General features: G+C 36.7%; 1 protein-coding gene and 1 long non-coding RNA gene across 4 annotated transcripts in view; both read left to right on the top strand.

The window, feature by feature from the left end:
- The first annotated feature begins 124 nt into the window (after positions 1-124).
- LOC130434183 (uncharacterized) lies at positions 125-11,707 on the top strand. The gene is made up of 5 exons (XR_008908661.1): positions 125-343; positions 2,927-3,020; positions 9,709-9,795; positions 10,235-10,425; positions 10,925-11,707. It is a non-coding gene; the product is annotated as an uncharacterized LOC130434183 (long non-coding RNA).
- A 4,504-nt stretch (positions 11,708-16,211) lies between these two features.
- hmcn1 (hemicentin 1) overlaps positions 16,212-18,823 on the top strand; it is a 67,995-nt gene continuing 65,383 nt past the window's right edge. For all 3 annotated transcript variants that reach the window (XM_056763725.1, XM_056763727.1, XM_056763724.1), the window contains exon 1: positions 16,212-16,744. In XM_056763725.1, the coding sequence (XP_056619703.1) occupies positions 16,495-16,744 (250 nt within the window). In that variant the 5' untranslated portion in view covers positions 16,212-16,494. The remainder of the gene's footprint in view (positions 16,745-18,823) is intronic.

The raw sequence follows: 18,823 nt of genomic DNA, 5'->3' as shown, positions 1-18,823 counted from the left end.
ACAAAGACTAACTTCAATAAATTGAATATAGGAAGTAAAGCTCTTCCTGTGATGCAGGGATGTGTGATGTCAGAGCCAAAAATCCCTCATTGACCTCTCTCTCTCCTGCACAGGGAAGGTTTAGTGCACATCAGGTTGTAAATCTCAATTGGATTAATGGATCACAACCACAACTATAGACACATAAGAACAGGACAGTGCTAAGATGCCCATTCTGAAACCGCCAGCGAGTGTAATTCACTCACCGCATAACAACGGTAAAGGGCCTCTAGAAACATCCAGACCATTGTGAGCAAATCCCTCGCAACAACTGAACCGACAAGCAATTGTCGACATGGATCAGGTATTCCAAAAACAAATTTTGTATGCATAACTGAAGGATTGGATTAAACTAGATCCTTTTTACATGTGGAGGTATTGTGGCCCTATTAGGGGGGCAGATCAGTGTCCGTCCAGGGGGGCAGAATTGGTGCTAGTTCTCTTTGTTGTGGTGTAATTACTGCAATTTGTGAATGGTTGAATGGTTGAAGTGTTGAGCCATTCCTAAGCAACACGCCCGCTCATTTTTCCAAAATAAAACCGTTTCACATTGTATAACCCATGATCTCACTAATTTTTTTTTTTTTTTAAGATTTCTTTGGTGATTAGAGACATTAATTTGTACTGTGACAACCAAACTACAGTATTGCTGAAATTGTTTTAGCATGCATAGTGATAAATACTGGTGGGATATATTTAAAATACCAAATTAGAGATTATTGTCTGAACGAAATAGCAAAAATGTATTTCTAGTATTACATTTCTCATCCTCTTGATGTTAAATGAAACGTTTAGACAGTTCAGACGGATCACATATGTAACGCTCTCTGGAGCCTTATGAGATTTGCTGCCAGGTTTGACCCATCATCTTGTTCTTGTCCCATCAAAGAGATACACGGCCAGTCTGATGCCTCGTGCAAAATTAGATCATTTAATCACATTGTGTGGTTGTGTGGGTATTTGTGTAGTTAGCTTGTCTGAAATCCTCAGGCTCAGTCTACTGGCAGGGATGTGTTCCGGCAGCACTAGTATTAATATTTCAGGTGAGAGTACGAATCTCACAACTGCAACTAACACACGAGGTGCCAGGGGAATGTTTTTGTCTGGAGATTTGAATATGCACAGGACTGAAAAGAACCCAAACCTTGGTTCGGCCAAATGAAACGGGTATGACTATGTATAATACAAGTCCTTACTTACAATACTGTAAGTACAAGTGCGGTCACAAATATATTTATGCTCATGTACACCTTATCTAGATTATACTACAGTATGCCTGTCTTGCTATGTCCTGCATGTATATACATCATAATCATAACCTGCAGTCATCGTTTGGCATTATGTTTTAAATTGAACAATACATGTTTCCAGGATGCTGTGAAGACCTCATCTTTGTCTGTTACATCCCTGTGGACATTAAAGTAGTTCATAACATGTTTTGAATATCTCTCCTACCTCATAATTCTCTGTAGACTTTACTGTAATAATATCCATGCCTGCCAAGTCTTATAGCCAGCATTATATTCACCTCATTACTTATTGTATACGTTTGTCAACTGCACTGTTATTGTCATGGGAAGATTCAAAACAACACCAAATAATTATACAATAACAGAAATCAGCTATAACTGTCCCAGTTATGTTATTTTATACCTTAAAATAGCTTATTAGATTTGCAGTCATTGCCACTGCTAGCTTTGACCTTGCAGCCCATTAATTCACCAGCAACTGCTATATCTTGACACATTTACAGTTAAATGTCACAATTTGAAAATATAAAAATTATTTATTGTACATTAATTATTTACAATGTACTGTGTAAAAACTCTGTAGACAAGACTTAAACAACACTCGTCCTGTAAACACAAAATGTGTACAAAGATGTACAAAAAATGTAATGCAATGTGTACATTTTGGGAGGATCTATTAACAGAAATGCAATATAATATACATAACTATGTCTATGTGTAAAAGACGCTACATAATGAAGCATTATGCTTTTATTATCTTTACTACTACTATCAACATACACCGTGGGCACCCTTGCATGGAATTCATCATGTTGTTTCTACAGCCCTAAATGGAATAACTGCTCTTAAGAATGCATTTCGTTATCTCCTTCAGCAAGAAAGTAAAACGTTATGACATCTTAGTTCTCTGTCAGCTGCTGTATAGTGCTTTGAAAGGAAGGGGTGGAGTGAGCCACTGGATGCAATTCGCCTCACTGGTATATGGTGCTAAATAACACACATTAGAACCTTAAGCATGTTCATTGCTAAAAAATGTTTGTTTTTGTTAATCATATTTGTTTATATATTATAAAGTATATTTTACATGAGACATTGTGAGAACTAAAGAGTATTATTCTGATGCAAGGTCTGACACTTTATGTTTTTGTGTCATGGCATGTGTTTGAGTCTAGGTTTGTGTACAATACTGTACGTTTACATGTAGTTTACCTCTGCATTGTTCATGACAAATTACACCTATTTTATTTAAACACATCAACTGGAAATCAGTTTTATTAAAACACTGTTGTTAACATTACCACCATGCATTAAAATTGTGAAAAAAGTTAGTTTAAAAAAGAAACATGTTGACAGATGTGATGTTTATCAAAGTAGTAACCGTGTTCAACGGCTGCTGATTGGACTGCACTGTGACTGTCTCAAGAATGCAGTAAACCATACTGTGCACAAGTCTGTTTATGTGTGCATGCTGTATGAATGTGTGAGTGTGAGTCTCCCTCTGTAGCAGTATGTATTTGTAATGATGCTGATTTTACAAAAAAAAGAAATAGAGGAAAGGTCTGAGATGATACAGCTACCATAAAAGATTTTAAAATCTCTGTCTCTCAAACACATTTTTCATCTGTTCTTTTCCGTAGTTTATCATGTTCTCAGTTGCTCTTGGTTGGCCAGATGCCCTTGGATCCCTCAACGAAGCCAAACCCCCTACCCTAACCAGGACCGTTTTCTGTGGTAAGTGGTTCAGAAATTTACTCGCACACTATGTTACTTGGTCATTTCTTGGCCTTGAGCAATGTGTTTACTTCACCAGACCAGTCTGGTTGTTGTTGAGAAAAAACACACAGGCATGACCAGTTAGTACACTGCACTAAATTAACTTCACATCACAGTCTTCACTCTCATAAAAATAGACATTTTATTGAAGTATTTGAAGAGTTTTTTTTTTTATTGTGCATTCCAATTAATGTCAATCAAACTGAAGTTGGTTTTATTATTACTTTAAGCCATAATAACTAAAAAAATACTGCTAACTAACACAATAAAAACATGAAACATAATAAAACCTGATTTCATTTTTTTCTCATTTTGGAACCAAACTCGTCATTTCATCTCAATGGTGAGTTCAGATTTCTGGTCTTTTTCATTGTCTGTGCTCCAAGTTGAACCAACTGTTGAGCCCAAACTGACACTATAGGCCCCCATAGGCCCTTTTTTACAATGATGCACTTAACTTCCACCATCCGTCTTCTAACAAACAAGAAGAAGAACTTCGAGTCACGTCTTCTTCGTTGACTCCAATGGAACAGTTTTTCTCACAGCTCAATAGTTTCAACTCCATTCTAAGGTTCTAGCGGAAGTAACAATATACTGTTTTGCGGCAGAATGGAAGATGTGTGACATCATGTAAAAAAGGTCCTTTTGTGGTTAATGTGGTACTGTATATCCACTGATCTATACGGCAGGAGGTGAAGCCACCAGAAGCGATCACACGGCCATCTTGGTATGCCCAACTGACATTGACTTGGAGTCAAATGACAATCTAAAGTAACCTGTTTTTCAACGTATTAGGCGTGTGATATGCTTTTAGTTAACATGTTTGTTCAAATTATTTGTCACTTATGATGTTTGGTGACTGTTTTATCATTAATATATGATAACTCCCTATTCACTTAAAAGAATGTTTGAGCATACCAACAGTGTAATGACGTCATGAGCCATCCAGTCATTTACATCGATCAGTGGGTATATCAGTTGGTATTCACTCGGTTTACATGTGATGTGATTGCAGGATTTGCTGATCAGATTTGTTTTATATCTGTCTTTGTCTTGTGACTTGTGATCAGTCAGTTATGCAACATGGTATTAACCAAATAAATCAATACTCAATAATAATTAGGTAACCTGTCTTGAGTCACTGCTAGTTACCCAAGACAGCCAATACTCTCCATGTGCATAGGTCGAGAGATTGGGGTAAGAAAGATTATGTGGTGAGTGGTTATGTAATTTGGGATGCCACATGTGGAAGAACACAGGAAATACTCTCACAAATGTGGTTCTGACCTTAGATCAGCATTCCATCATCTGGACTGCATTTGCCTAGCATATACCGTATTCAGTGGGATTCATAGATTGTTTAATTGACACAGATTTTATTAAATTTAAGTCATCACAGTGTGTCATTGTTCATTTTACAATGCTGAAATATGGCAATAGTGGAAATTGGTCAATTAAAATTGTAGCAGTTTAATAGTTTGAGCAAAATGTACATGAGATCACAAAGTGAGATAGACATAGAGAGAGCGAGAGAGACAGTAAAAAAGCAGGCAGACTATTGCATATGCTACCTAATGAGGCAATTTAAACCTGAATTTTTAAATATTCCCAGAATCATTTTCTGTTGTCCCAGTTAAACTATGCATCTCTCAAAGCGCTTTCACCACCTCGTCTTCTCATCTCTACTGAGTCCTCTTCCTGAACCTTCTCTAAGAATGAGAGCCTGTGAATTAGGCTGCGGACAGTTTTCCCTGAGTAGGACTAGTTAGTGTGTTGAAAATAGAAAGGGAAATAATAACATAGCTTCTCGAGGGCCCTGAATGCTAATGAAGAGCGAGGCTACGCTCAAGAGCGTATATTCTTCTCTTTATTGTCATTATGCAGGCTAGAGATGCCCATTTACCCACACACCTTTGTGAATAAACATCTGTATGACAACTCGTATGTGGATATTGCACAGAACTCGATGGCAGGATGTTGTGGGTGGTTGTCAGGTTGTTGTTAAATCGTTGTGAGTTGTTGTTAATAGCATAAAAGTTTTAGTAGCCTACTGGGTTTTTGCAATTGGACCCGGGACACTACAGGGGGAGGACCTGTACCATATGTGCCTATCCTTCAATGTATGTGTTTGATATTTGTTATTTTACTTGTTTCTAAAATTTACAAAAATGTACAGTCATTTTTTTATGATAATAAAATGTATGACCATTTTGTTGTTACATAAAATTTGGGGCCTTCATGCATGACCCACCAATATCATCTGGTCATATAAAGTTACAATAATGTAAACTTTAAATAGCAAACATGTAATGGTTCTATAAAGCTAGAGTAAAATCACACATACATATTATTCGTTTTTTTTGTAAAAAAAAAATTAAATATTGTCAGAGCCGATGGTCGAGTGGTTCGTGCTCCGACATATGGCGCAGCTGCGACCCGAGTTCGAATCCCAGCTCGTGGTCTTTTCCCCGACCACACCCCCTCTCTCTCATCCACTTTGCTTCCTGTCCTCTCCAAAATCACTGTCTGTCGAATAAACGCCAAACATAAAATAAAATAATTTTTAAATAGTATTTAACTTGTTAATGTTTAGTTGACTGATATTTTTAAGTTGAATTAACTCAAATTTTAAGGCAATCCGGTTATTTTTCTACATATTTTTTAAGTTAAACCAACAAAAAACAAATAATATTTAACAGTGTAACTCGGTGTAACATCCAGGTTATATTTTCTTTAGTTGACCCAACTATAATTTTACAGTGTATGAATGAAAATGACCCGGTTTAGGTCATCTCCAAGTCAACCGCGCTACATGTGAGCATATGACTGATCCAAATCCAAAAGAAATAGAAGGCACCATGTCAATATAGAGTTTAACTTTTAACCAGTACTTTTTACCAGTCATGTTAACCACTAATATCTTCTGTCAAGCCAGGAAAGCCATGAGGTTGATGGTAATGTGAAGTGATGGCAAGAGGCCAACATGGTTTGGTCAAACATTCTTTCATTGGATGAGTGCCGTGGAACTTATTGAGCAATGGAAAAGCCTGTTCACATTTGCGTAAAGTCTGTGAATATGTAAAGCGTTGTGTTTTTGTGTTTTTAGGGGACTAGGAGAATGGAGCATTCTGACATTTGTAAATGTACTGCGTATTGTGGAGGGAGGTATCAGATATCAGAATGAGATTATATCCTCCCATGTATGATCAGATTATTTGCTCTATACAAACTCAATGTCCAGTAACCTATTTAGATTTTCTTTTATTATCATTTTTATGATATCGTAAGATAAGTATTTGCGTATGTGGTATGTTGCTTTGAGAAGATAATGAGTATTTGTGTGTTAATTGTCTGCAAATGCTCAGTTGGGGCAAACAGGCTTTATTGGCAATCAATGTGCTGTTATCGCCTCTAATATGAATTTTAGATGAGCTAAGCAGGCCCGATCATTTCAACATCGTCTCATCACGTCAACACTCTTTCTTTCTCTCTCTCAATGGAAAGTCTTGTTTGGATAGGCAAATCTCTCTAAAGACACAGGCTCATGGCTTTTCTATCTAAAGTGCCTGTCCTTCATCAAATGTCAACTTTTTTTAAACAAATATGTTATTATACTTTTCACCATTCTTCTTTAAACACTTGAGCACATGTACACTTAAAAAACAGTTTCCATTCAAATCTGTCTTGAATTAGGCATATGTAAGCATAGTCAAATAATGTAAACCTCACACTAACACAAATGCTTTTTGTTTTTTGTGATATGGGAATGTCGCTTGGGGACAGACATGCTTTGGCTCGCTTTAATATGGCAGACCAAAATATGAACAAAGTAATCTTGTTCTTGTGATCATGCCTCAGATATGAGGCACTGGCTATACCAATCATTTTTTTTCACCAAATTATAGTTATGCATTTTTCAGATTAGTTCTTAATTTCAAATATGTTTTTGTTTTTCAAATGTTTTTGTTTCATGCGGTACTCATTTTTGAAGATTCTGTTTTCAGATATTTCTTTTGACTTTTTTAGGTAACAATTAAAGTCCCTAATCAGAATCATTTGGCATTTGGTGACACAAGAAAAATATCATAATCCCTTAAATGTGTTTTTTGTCAATAATCGGAATCTTGAATAGTAAATATAAACAAATATCTTAAAATGTAATATCTTATATGCTCTAGAAAGACATTTTGCAATTTATTCAAAATTCGCAGAATTTAAAACAGCGAATGACCTTGATCATGATTAAGCCAAATCTGCAGTTTTATAAAATAACAAACATATTAAACCACATAGTGCTTTTGTTATGTCTACCTTCAGACTCTGTGTTGCAAAAACACGCCACATTTCTTGGAACCCAGAGGAAGTTCACATAAGTGAATGTGAATTCAGCTTGCATTTGGTCGAACAGAATGCTGCTATAGGTGTTATCTGTTGCTGTTTGAGTAATATGTGAACGTCTCCTCATCTTTATACCCTTTCCCTGACCACATACACGTGAAGGTGCCATTATGATATCACTTATTATTACTCATGCCAAGCAGGCATTAGATTTCCACCACAGTGATAAGAACCACCTTCTTCAAGGCTTAGAGGACGTTTACCTCGTTCTGTCTGAACTCTAGGTATTTCATAGATGGGAGATTTGTATGTAAGTGATGGCTTGTCGGTTTATCCCTTCTGCGTGAAAGCAGTGCCATCTAAATGATCTAGCACAGATGTAGCAGTTTAGAGCTTGATTACATGAAACGGAAAGGACAAGACAGGAAGTGGGTGATGAAGTCATGAAATCGGGCACTTATGCACTATTCTACGCCATTTTGTAGTATAAATAGTGTGAGTAGTGCATTCACATTAATAATTCTCAAAAAAGAAGTGCACTTTAAGTACCCGGATGATGCACTTTTTCAACATAAAATATGAATTGTGAAACTATGAACACTTTACCCACTCAACGGTCGCAGTTTCGGTTACACAGCGGAAGGGAGGCGGGGCTGTCAGATGCTGCTCGAGCAAAACTCTCCTTAAGAGTGATAACGCTTCAATCTCATGATGAATAAAGTATTGCCGGGCAAAACACATGAAAACTACATTAAAAGTACAATGCACAAATTGATTTTTATTCACATGCATTGTGCCGTGTGATTGACGTCATTTGTGCTCGTCTGGGAAACCGATATACTTCCGGTTAGTATTAAACTTCCATTTGGGAGTATACTACTCTTCTAAAATTCATACACTACATGGTTGAGTGCATAGTGCATAGTTTAAGGCCATAGTGCATAGTATGTCATTTGGGACACAGTAAAAGTCCTTCAGACAAATTGAAATGTGTTTTGGGGGCACATTTAGATGTTGACAATGGTTGGTTGCCTTGTTGGTTTGTTTGTTTCCCAGTTCAAGCCAGCTATTGATACCACTGAAAGTGTAAACACTGTGGTTCTGTTGCCTAGCCCAAAACAAGCTCAATCAATGGTGTCAGTTGGGGGCGGAGCTACCAGTTTACCTGACTAATGACAGACAGGGTAATTGTTCTTTTTTTCAATTCCATTTCAATCACTGTTTAGTTCCATTAATTCACAAGAAAAATAAATTTGCATTATCGTGCCATATCATTCCACATACTGGCTGCTGCTCACACTCTGAATAGGTAGAGAAACAGGTCACAATAAATACACTAATGCATTAATACACACACACAAGGATACTGTTGGGTTTGTTTTTCAAAAATATTAAAACAGGACTCAATTATGTTTCTTGAAACTAGAAGTATTAGTACACAGAGATATAACTATGTTCTTCTTTCACTGAATGACCTGAGACTGATGAAGTGGATTGCATCTGAAGTGGAAAGGCAGGAAGAGAGAGAGACAACTCTTGTAAAGAAGCTTTAGGGCAATTCCGTGAAAATATCAACATTAACACGAAAATATGAAGTTTTTACCAGTGGTTTTTACTATGGTAACAGCAACGATTTTAATACTTGGTGTACAAATACCCATGTGAGATCTTGCTTCAAATTTTTAAAGCATTTTTTTTATGATTTTTCATAGTCGGGTATGCATCATTTTCAGGATTGTCATATCCATAATGCTACATATTTCTCATAAATGGACACGTGAAAATGAATATAAAGTAACTATTTTATGTTCTACAAAGAGGCAGATGCCTTCTCAATTCATTGGGCATTATTGCTTCAGGATTGTGCATTTTATTTTACAGAAATCCTACAAAGTTTATCTTCTCCAAAAAAACGCGTCCTTTTTTTGGCACATCCGTTATGCATGTTTATTTCCCTTTTTTTTAAATAGAATTTTCTTTCATAGACGGACATTTTTTGATGTTTAGACTCTATCAACAACGGTTCAGTAAAATATATACAGATGGTTCAATATCGTTACAAATTCATTCTCTGAGCATTTTTATGTCACATCCATAACGCAAAATGTCACATCCATAATGCTTGAATTGCCCTTTAGCAAAAAGAGAAACTGCCTCAAAGATACCAATAGAAGTAATTTTAGGACAACAGAGGTGAATAGAAGTTAAGGTAATCAATGCCGGTCCTCTGAGTTGAGCTCTGAGTTGTTTTATTAAACATCAAGCCGATTCAAGATGAGAAAATCTCAACCTGTTGTTTATATTCCAGCCATACAGTGCTGTCAGATGGGTCTGCACCAACTCAACTACACACTCTCTCCCTCTTCAAACCTGCCAGTAGTTTGGAGTCGGTGAGGTATTGAGACATCATACATTTTTTATTATCATCTACTTTTTATTCTAAATGTTTCAAACTGTGAGGTTTGATCTAGATACACGCAACCTTTCTACTGTACTTGTTTTTTTAAGCAAAGACTCACAGAAGCACTGTTTGTCATCAGTGAGCCAACACAAAAACTGACTTTGACTAGTTCCTCTTACATTAGAATCATGTGACTCTAATCAACCCCTTAAAGTTATTTGTTAAAGATTTTCATGCCTTGTGCAAACACTCAGTATTCACTCTTATATACTGTATCTAGAGAGGGAAGGATATAGGCATTCATGCAGCATAGATCATTATTGTGCACAATATTTAAGTTTGATAAGTTGGCTTTAGGGAGACAAAACATAAAGTGAATGACATTATAAAAAAAAATGTTGAGTAATAGGACGGAAACATATTTTTTTCCCAGGTTTCTTCACCGCTTGTTGTCACATATGGTGTGATTCTGGTGTCTGAGAACAAACATCTTTCATTGGATACAGGGTCATTGAGCGCCGTTCCCACATACGCTGTGTTCCTGTTTGACATTCCAGTCTAAGACAGGAGATGGACAAACAAACATGGCCAGTCAGCACCCGGAATGTTCTGTGTCCGAAGAAGGTACTTGTTTTGGGAACGCATGTTAAATCAAGATTAAAGGAAGATTAAAGCTTATAAGGATATGGTTCGGTCCAAAAGTCTATTTACTATTTACTCTATTTTATTCCACTTTTTTTATTATCAGCATAACAATTTAGGTGATTGTTTAGAAACGTCTTTTAGCTATGGAATTGTCAGAAATTTTAGGAAAACAATGCTCACTACTGGGAATTGCAGCTTGGAATTTTGGGCCAACATATTTTTGCCCTCTACATCAAAATACAAATAAAAATGGGTTATTGACCCTTTATGTACTTTGCAGGCCTCTACAGGCATTGCTACTTTTCAACACTACTGTAAAGTTTCATTGTTCACATGGTCAGTGTCACCAATTTGCTTAACTTGATTAGTCAAAGAGTAATCATATAATATCCTTCCTTTTACATCACAACTTGAAAGTCCAACCTTCCCCACTAACACTGTAAATCACCACATCTCTTTTTCCCTTCATCACATCCAGGTTATGTAACACTGTTTCCTGGTTGCCCTGGAGACGGAGGCTGCCCCTCTCTTCACCTCCCTGCCAGCCGTCTCCTGTCTAAATCCTTCCGAGTAAATGGCAGAGGAGACAGTGGGAATTCATAAACAGATTGATAGTCTGTTTTGTTTATGTGCGTGTTTGTATGTATACAGATAAGCAGTGTTACGCATTGCAATTTTTATACAGAGAAAGAAAGATAGGGGTTTGGACATAAGATAAAAACAGCAACTGGTTAAGGATGTCATTACCTTGCTAGATAGAGTTTGTGAAATTTGTTGTTGTTTATAAAGCCCCACCCCATCTGCCAATGTAACCACCAATGGTTCAGTGTTGACATTTATAGTTTAATGAAAAACAATGTTTATTTTTGGTTTCACTTTAATAATTCATTTTTTAACATAAATGCAAATACAATGCCTTTACATTTATTCATTTGGCAGACGCTTTTATCCAAATAGACTTACATTGCATTATCCTATACATTTTGTTTCTAAGTATGTGCAATCCCCTGGGATCGAACCCACAAACTTGCCGTTGTTAGTGCCATGCTATTACCACTGAGCAACAGGAAAGCTAAAAACAATAAACAAAACCCCCAAAATAAATCTGTTGCTCTTTGCTTAATTCACTTTAATAAGTCATTTTCATTACAGACTTCAATGAGTACCTTTTAGGTATAATTGACTAACCATAATGTTTTATTCATAAGTAACTATTCATTACGGTTTATAACCATAGCACTGGCTGACACTGGCTATTAAAACATTTATGCAATTTTACATTTAAAAGTTCCGACTTGTGTGTGTGGAGTTTGCATGTTCTCCCCGTGCCTCGGGGGTTTCCTCCGGGTACTCCGGTTTCCTCCCCTGGTCCAAAGACATGCATGGTAGGTTGATTGGCATCTCTGGAAAAATTGTCCGTAGGGTGTGAGTGCGTGAGTGTGTGTGTGTGCCCTGCGATGGGTTGGCACTCCATCCAGGGTGTATCCTGCCTTGATGCCCGAAGACTCCTGAGATAGGCGCAGGCTCCCCGTGACCCGAGGTAGTTCGGATAAGCGGTAGAAAATGGATGGATGGATGGACATTTAAAAGTCCACTGTGATACTTTCCTGTTTTCCTGTCTTGTTTAATTTATTGTAATCTGCTTACCTAAAGAACTCGCAAAAATAGTGTTTTGGTGTACAGTATTAATCAAAGTCAGAACACTTGTAAGGGAATCTCTTCACACAGTGTATAGATCGAGGGGGTGCCACAAGGCTCCCTGTGCTGCCCGCTTTTTTCAGCCAGTGTTGCCATGCTTCATTAACCAGTGGCCCATGTGCTCTGTGGTCACTGCCAAACAAAGCATTGTTGGGTGCGTCATTACCGGGCTGAAAAATGTGCACAGACGGCACAGAATGGCAAGTCTAGAAACAACAACAGAGAGAGTTATATCTCACCACTCTGGCCATTCACATGGCAACTACACAACATTCCTGTATAGGCTTTATTAGGGGACATTTGTAACCTTCTTCCAAGCCTTGTTCATTCTTTTCATTGTGTTGGTTACAATCTGTTTTGTAAATTTCCTTCAGTTGGTTGTCATGGTATGTTCATTTTTACAATGGATATGGAAGGTACAACTCAATAGACTGTGGCTAGTTATTACAAGTACTATATCCAAGTAAGTGTTAGCAAATGTCAGATTCAAATACTTATGGATATACAAAACGCTCATATATTACTTCTAGGCATTTATTTTATGGCCTTGACATTATGAACATATGATGGCTGTCTCTGTTAGTGTTTTTATGAATGCATGTATGGCATAACTAAAGTAAACAATATATTTTGTCTCTATTGAAGTGGGTTTTTATATTATATTGAAATATAATGATTTTGTGAAAGTGCAGGGGACTGTATTGATAGGTAGCAGTGGGACACAAAGAGGGTCTCTGTGGGGATTAGGTTCAATATAAACCCTGGGATTAGTGCTAATAAATAACAGCTGAGGGAGCTTCTTTACTGTTCCGTTTAATATGGTGCATGGGGGGGACAGACAGAACTGTCTGTATATGTCCTTTTTTTAGTAAGAAATGCACATGCCTACATTTGAATAACCATGATCCCACAGGTTTTAATGTGTTGTAAATACTGAAGCGCTAAGAGCTCAAGTGTAACAAGTGGGTCATTAAAACCTCCTAAATTTCAACAGGATTTGCGCTAAATAAATTCCAGATCAACAGCGGGTTGTGTGGCAGACTGTGTGCACGTAAATGTGGTCGATGTTATTTACTATGTTACGTAAGATACGAAGATAATGTCTTCAATATGGCACACATGTTTTCTATTATAAAATAATGTTAATAAATCGAGAAATGTTCTTATACACAAGATTGTTAAAAAAAATCATTTTGCCATATTGCTGTTTCAGTTGCATTTCTCAGCCATAGCAAAAAGGAAAACATAAAGAAGGAAGTTCTGCATCAACCTGCCATGGTTCTAGTCATGATTGTCTCATGGTAAATTGCATAAGATTGGGAAGTGGGTTGCACAAGTCAAACACTCAGAATACTTTTTATTTGGTTTGGCAGAGAATTGATTTGGCTCATCTCATGTTTACCATCCGTCAGTAAGCTTTTGCACAGTATTGCATTTCCCTGGTTTCTCACCACTAAAATGAAGGCTAACACCTCACTGCTGACATTTCCATAAAGTTTAATCTTTAATGTAGAAAATGGTATAAAGGTAAATGTGCCATTTAGTTTTATATTAAAATATATTTTCCAGTACTGGGTTAATATGTAGGCAGAGGAAACAAATGTGTATGAATGTAAGTTGCTCGATTAATACATGCATGCCAAAGTCTTACACTAAATTTTAATAGAGCAGCTGATACAGTTTCTGTTTTTGTATTTTTTTGTCCTACTTTGTGTGTCTTTGACCTTGGCAGCAACTAGCACAGGTTACTGCTGGTTTTAGGTCATGGTTCAAACCTGCAGCCAACACATCAATGGGCATATCCAACATAAACATCCTACCTCATTTCCACATCATCACCTCGATTCAAAGAATACCCAAGATCAACACACCTGCGTCAACATTGAAAAACAATGCCGTATGACAGTAAGATTAAATATAAATGTCAATTCCATATAATCCATTAGGCGGAGCGGTCAGATGAGATAGTAGGGACTGGCCTATAGGCTTGAGTTTTTAGGTTTGATATACAGGTATGTTAGATATATAAATCTAATGTAAATAGTATTGTATTAATCTGTATAAAGTCTTGTTCATCCCTAATTAAGCAGTCAATGGGGGTAGCCTACTTGCTTTTAGCTTTACTTATTTTTGGGGCTTTTAGCTTGTTTTATTGCCTTAATTTTGTATTTAATTAAGTCATCAAAACATATTTTAATTATATATGAGGTAAATGTCCAAATTGTGCAATTCAAGTTTTTTGCTTAAAGCATCATAGATTGTGTATATTGTTTATTTTTCTTGCTTTTCAGATTAAATATATGGGCTACTGTTGCATCATGTTTATTACAAACTGAGTAATGTAGCTTTTCCCTGAGTCATAGCTCCCTCTTGTGGTCAAAATTGGGACTTTCTTTTCTGGAATGGGGAGGGAGTGTGGGAAAACAAGTCAACCTTATCATCACTTGAGCCGTTTACAGCCCTGTATTGAGCCACCAATAACACATAACAAGATTAGACTAGGAGACCAAATCGGAAATTGAACGCAAATTGGGTTTTAGCTACATTCTCTTTTCTTTAAGCAAGTAAAACGTTTCAGGTGGTTCAAGCGGGCGTTTGGTGAGGAATTGGGATATCCTGACTTCTGTATTAAATAAATCAAACAATTGTGCTTAAGGTGTGTTCAACAGTAAAAAAAAATGAATTGCTCCTTAAAAGTGAATTTTGTTTTGTTAATTAATGACAAACCCCCTTTGCCTTTTCCCATCAACTTATCTATAACCTCCATTAAACAAAACGGCATTTATAAGCGGCAAATTCATTCATTTAAACCAGAAATTGTCTATGCAATGTATGACATTCTACATTTGTGACCCTGGACAACAAAACCAGTCTTATGGGTACAAAAATTGCCTTTGAAGTTGAAAATAAGAGGCAATGTTACTGGTCATCCCCTCACAAAAATAAAGTTTTGATATTTAGGGCAGGAAAATTATACAAAATATCTTCATGGAAAATGATCTTTATTTGATATCCTAATGATGTTTGGCATAAAAGAAAAAATAATAATTTTGACCCATACAATGTATTTTTGGCTTTAACTTAAAATGTCCCCTCATTTCACATTTGACTACTATCTTAACTACGTCATAATGAGCACTAAGAACCAGAGTTGGGTGTAACTAGTTACTAAGTAATTAGTTACTGTAACTTTTTTCCCTTGAAAAAGTAAAGTAAGGGATTACTCATATGTTTTCTGTAATTTAAATACAGTTACTTTTGATGTAATTAAACTAAATACTTTGTTAAATATATGCGTGTGCAATAGCGTAATTGACTTCAAAATTCAAAGTCTTACTTTAAAATCTGTGCTTTAATGTATAATTCTCACATTTGTAATACTTTGGTCAGTTAATAATATTATTTGAATGAATTCAATAAGCCGTTTCATGTATATTCTTGAATCACTTAACTAATCAAGGATGATGTAGGATATAGAAAGTAATTAGTAATGAGTAACTAAATACTTTTTGGACAGAGTAATTTGGACAGTAATCTAATTACACTATTGAATATGTACTGAGTAACTAGTAATTAATTACTTTTTCAGAGTAACTTACCCAACACTGCTAAGAACATATACTGACTGATAATTTTCTGTAAAACAGACTTGCAAATTGCAGACAAAGGTTATTTTTCAGAGATGAATGTACGGCTTGTTGTCGCACACATTTTCGGTATAGTAAGGTTGTCTTAACACGTAACGCTAGATGGCGCTAAAAGAGACAGAAAACAGCAACAGACGAGTATAACTCACAACTTCAATTGAAAATAATAAAGTACTTTAGTTTAATGAATTCCTCATCAAAAGTTTTCATGCTCAAAAAGAGTCATTTTTGATAAAGCGACAAAGGTCTGTTGTTTCCTATGAAGAAATTTAAATGTAAGCCTATTAATTCAATCTGTCAATATGCACAGGACCCCTCACAACCTCAAAAAGATCAGCGGACCAATCACAGAGCAGCTATGAGGTAAAACAGCCCGAGGTGCTTGTTGTCTCTCGGCTGGTGAGAGAAGTTAATAGCGGATCAGCGTTTATAAAGGCGACAGTTTGCTGTGAGACTTCATGTGAAGCGCAGGCTCGTGCGCGCGCACTGAAAATAACTCGCCAGCATCCTCGCGCAAGCGACGCTCAGGAGAAAGCTGACTGATTTTTACTCTTCTTTTAACTCGACTTTTTGACATTTTGTCTTATTAGTGTTTATTTTGACATTGCGAACCAATGTCGTGCCAGGTTATCTGGCGTTAGGCTGAATTTTGTGTCGTTTTTTCCTGAGGAACGGCGGTTCCTCAAAAACCCGGGATCTCGATATGGATTTGAGACTTTTGCCGTTTTTGCTTAGTCTGGTATTAGTCTTTCTAGTTTTGTCCTCAGCACAGGACACAAATGAAGAAATCCCAGAGGGAGCCTCCACTTTAGCGTTTGTCTTTGATGTCACCGGCTCCATGTACGATGATTTAGTTCAAGTGATTGAAGGAGCATCGAAGATTTTGGAGACGTCCCTCAGCAGACCCAAGAGACCCCTGTACAACTTCGCCTTGGTTCCTTTTCATGACCCAGGTACACAAAAATAACATGAATAATCTTTTACTCATTCCACTATTTTATTATGTTAAACCACTAAGGAAATTAGTATTTCTTGCAAAGTGTATTAATGCAACAAATGAAGCATAACAAGGTAGAAACCCGCACGTTATTAGCAGAACTTGCATAACATTCAAACAAGTATACAACTTTCAGGAAACATTTAATTAAACAAAACATTTTTTAATATATGCTTTAAATAATTGAAGAAATGGGCATATTGGTTTGCTATTGCATTTTTCTATAGACTGTGGAATAAAACTGCCTATAGTCGTCTTTTAGTCACATACTGTACATGTTTTTGAAGGAACATGTGTTTATCATCACTGATATTTTTAAAGGCACAGGGAACGCATGCAACTCATCTATAGAGTATTTTGCTTGCCAGAAACATGTCAAATGTGTTAGTTTGCTGAGATTTGCTTGTTATGAATGCTGGAGTCTCGCACCTATAGGGGGTTATCAAAGCATTGTTTGCAGTGCCCAGATGTTCTGTGTGCTGGATTCACTGTCATTATCATTCCGTGTATTCAGACCTTGGAAACAAGCGTTTGACTGGCTGCTCTTTTTCCATGAACAGTAATGTAACTGTACAGGACAATAGCTTACAACAATTTGGTGTTTTTCAAGGAGAGAGGCATGAATTTTAGATCATGTTGGAAACATACAGAGGTATGCATAAAGTGACAGTAGTGTGGCGATATCAAAGTTTCCCAAAAATGAATCAAAGCCTCACATTTGGACTTTTGGCACTACTACACCTTTTTATTTGCTTGACTTTGACTCATGTTAACAGAGATGATGGATGTGTTGGGCTCTGTAATTACTTGGTGGTGCAAATACAAAGAGAGAGAAATGTAGTTCGCTCTTTGGCCTTTCTTATCAAAAGAAGGAACAGTGCCAGTGATAAAAATAAGATGGAAAACATCTTGTGGTAAATGTGGCAGTAAGATCAAAACAATTGATTTAGAAAGCCTGGAAAAAAAGGCTGCGAATAGTGAGAGAGTTTCAAAGTTTTGTCTCAGGAGATGTAAAGCCCCCCCTTCTTCATTCCCAACCTGAATCTGACCTGAAGTGTCCAAACACAGCACGCCAAATACATTTTCCATCCATTCCTTAGGGCGTTTAGGAATTTCTTTCATGATGCACGCTGTATCTGGTTATTGCTTCAAAATGAGCTGTCCACTGTAACTAAACCAAAGGATTTGCAACACGAAAGAAGACTCTTTGAGGGTGAGAGGGAGAGATATTGCCTTTTCCTTTGCAAAAACAGTAAATCAGTATTCCAGATGTGTGCAATCATGTACTGAAATCAGACTGTTGCCTATTTGTTTGTATTGTGTCGTAGATTGTTTTTCGATCTTGTCTTGGAGAAGGAAAATGCTGCCAAAGTAGTGGAATATTCATCATGTTGATGCATAACATGAACAGATTGTTTGTCAAAAATTGTAATTTGCTAGCGATGAAGAATTTTCTTAAAGTTTTCCATTTGTTTTATTACACATACACAGGTTTGGTCTTTGCTGGGGAAGTTTTAAAATCAAACCAACTATCTTTCTATGTCCTAGCCGTTGTGTTTCTTTAAATATTTGAAGCTTCTTTAACAAAGTCGATTTCTTTGTGTATGTGGTTATACTTACAGAATTAGGCTCTTTCTGATTCTAATACAGAAAAATCATACCTATTACATACCAAGTGAACCTGTTTTGTTTGCTTATCTACTTAACTCATACAAATAGAAAATTTGTGGAAGTGAAACTCACTTTGTAATTTGAAGGGTTTGTCAGGTCTGTCTTTGTGATAAACATGTGTAGAAGAGGAATCTATAAGATTCTTAATCATAGATGATTCTTCTCTTACCTCCTTGACTTTGACCTGGAAGAGGAAATAGAAAGTCCCCTGGGCTCCGAATAAAGGTTGGCCTGTGGAGGTTTCAATGAGTTTCAGATGTCCAGAGAGCTTTTAAAGATCAGTTGGCTCATTGAGCAGTGTGTGGCCAAAGCCTTCACTATGCTACTGCTTTCCTGAGAGTCCAAAGATGGTCATCCCAGAGCC

The sequence above is a fragment of the Triplophysa dalaica genome, chromosome 13, assembly GCF_015846415.1.
Source record: "Triplophysa dalaica isolate WHDGS20190420 chromosome 13, ASM1584641v1, whole genome shotgun sequence".
Lineage (NCBI taxonomy): Eukaryota > Metazoa > Chordata > Actinopteri > Cypriniformes > Nemacheilidae > Triplophysa > Triplophysa dalaica.
This window is presented reverse-complemented; position numbering and strand designations above follow the sequence as displayed.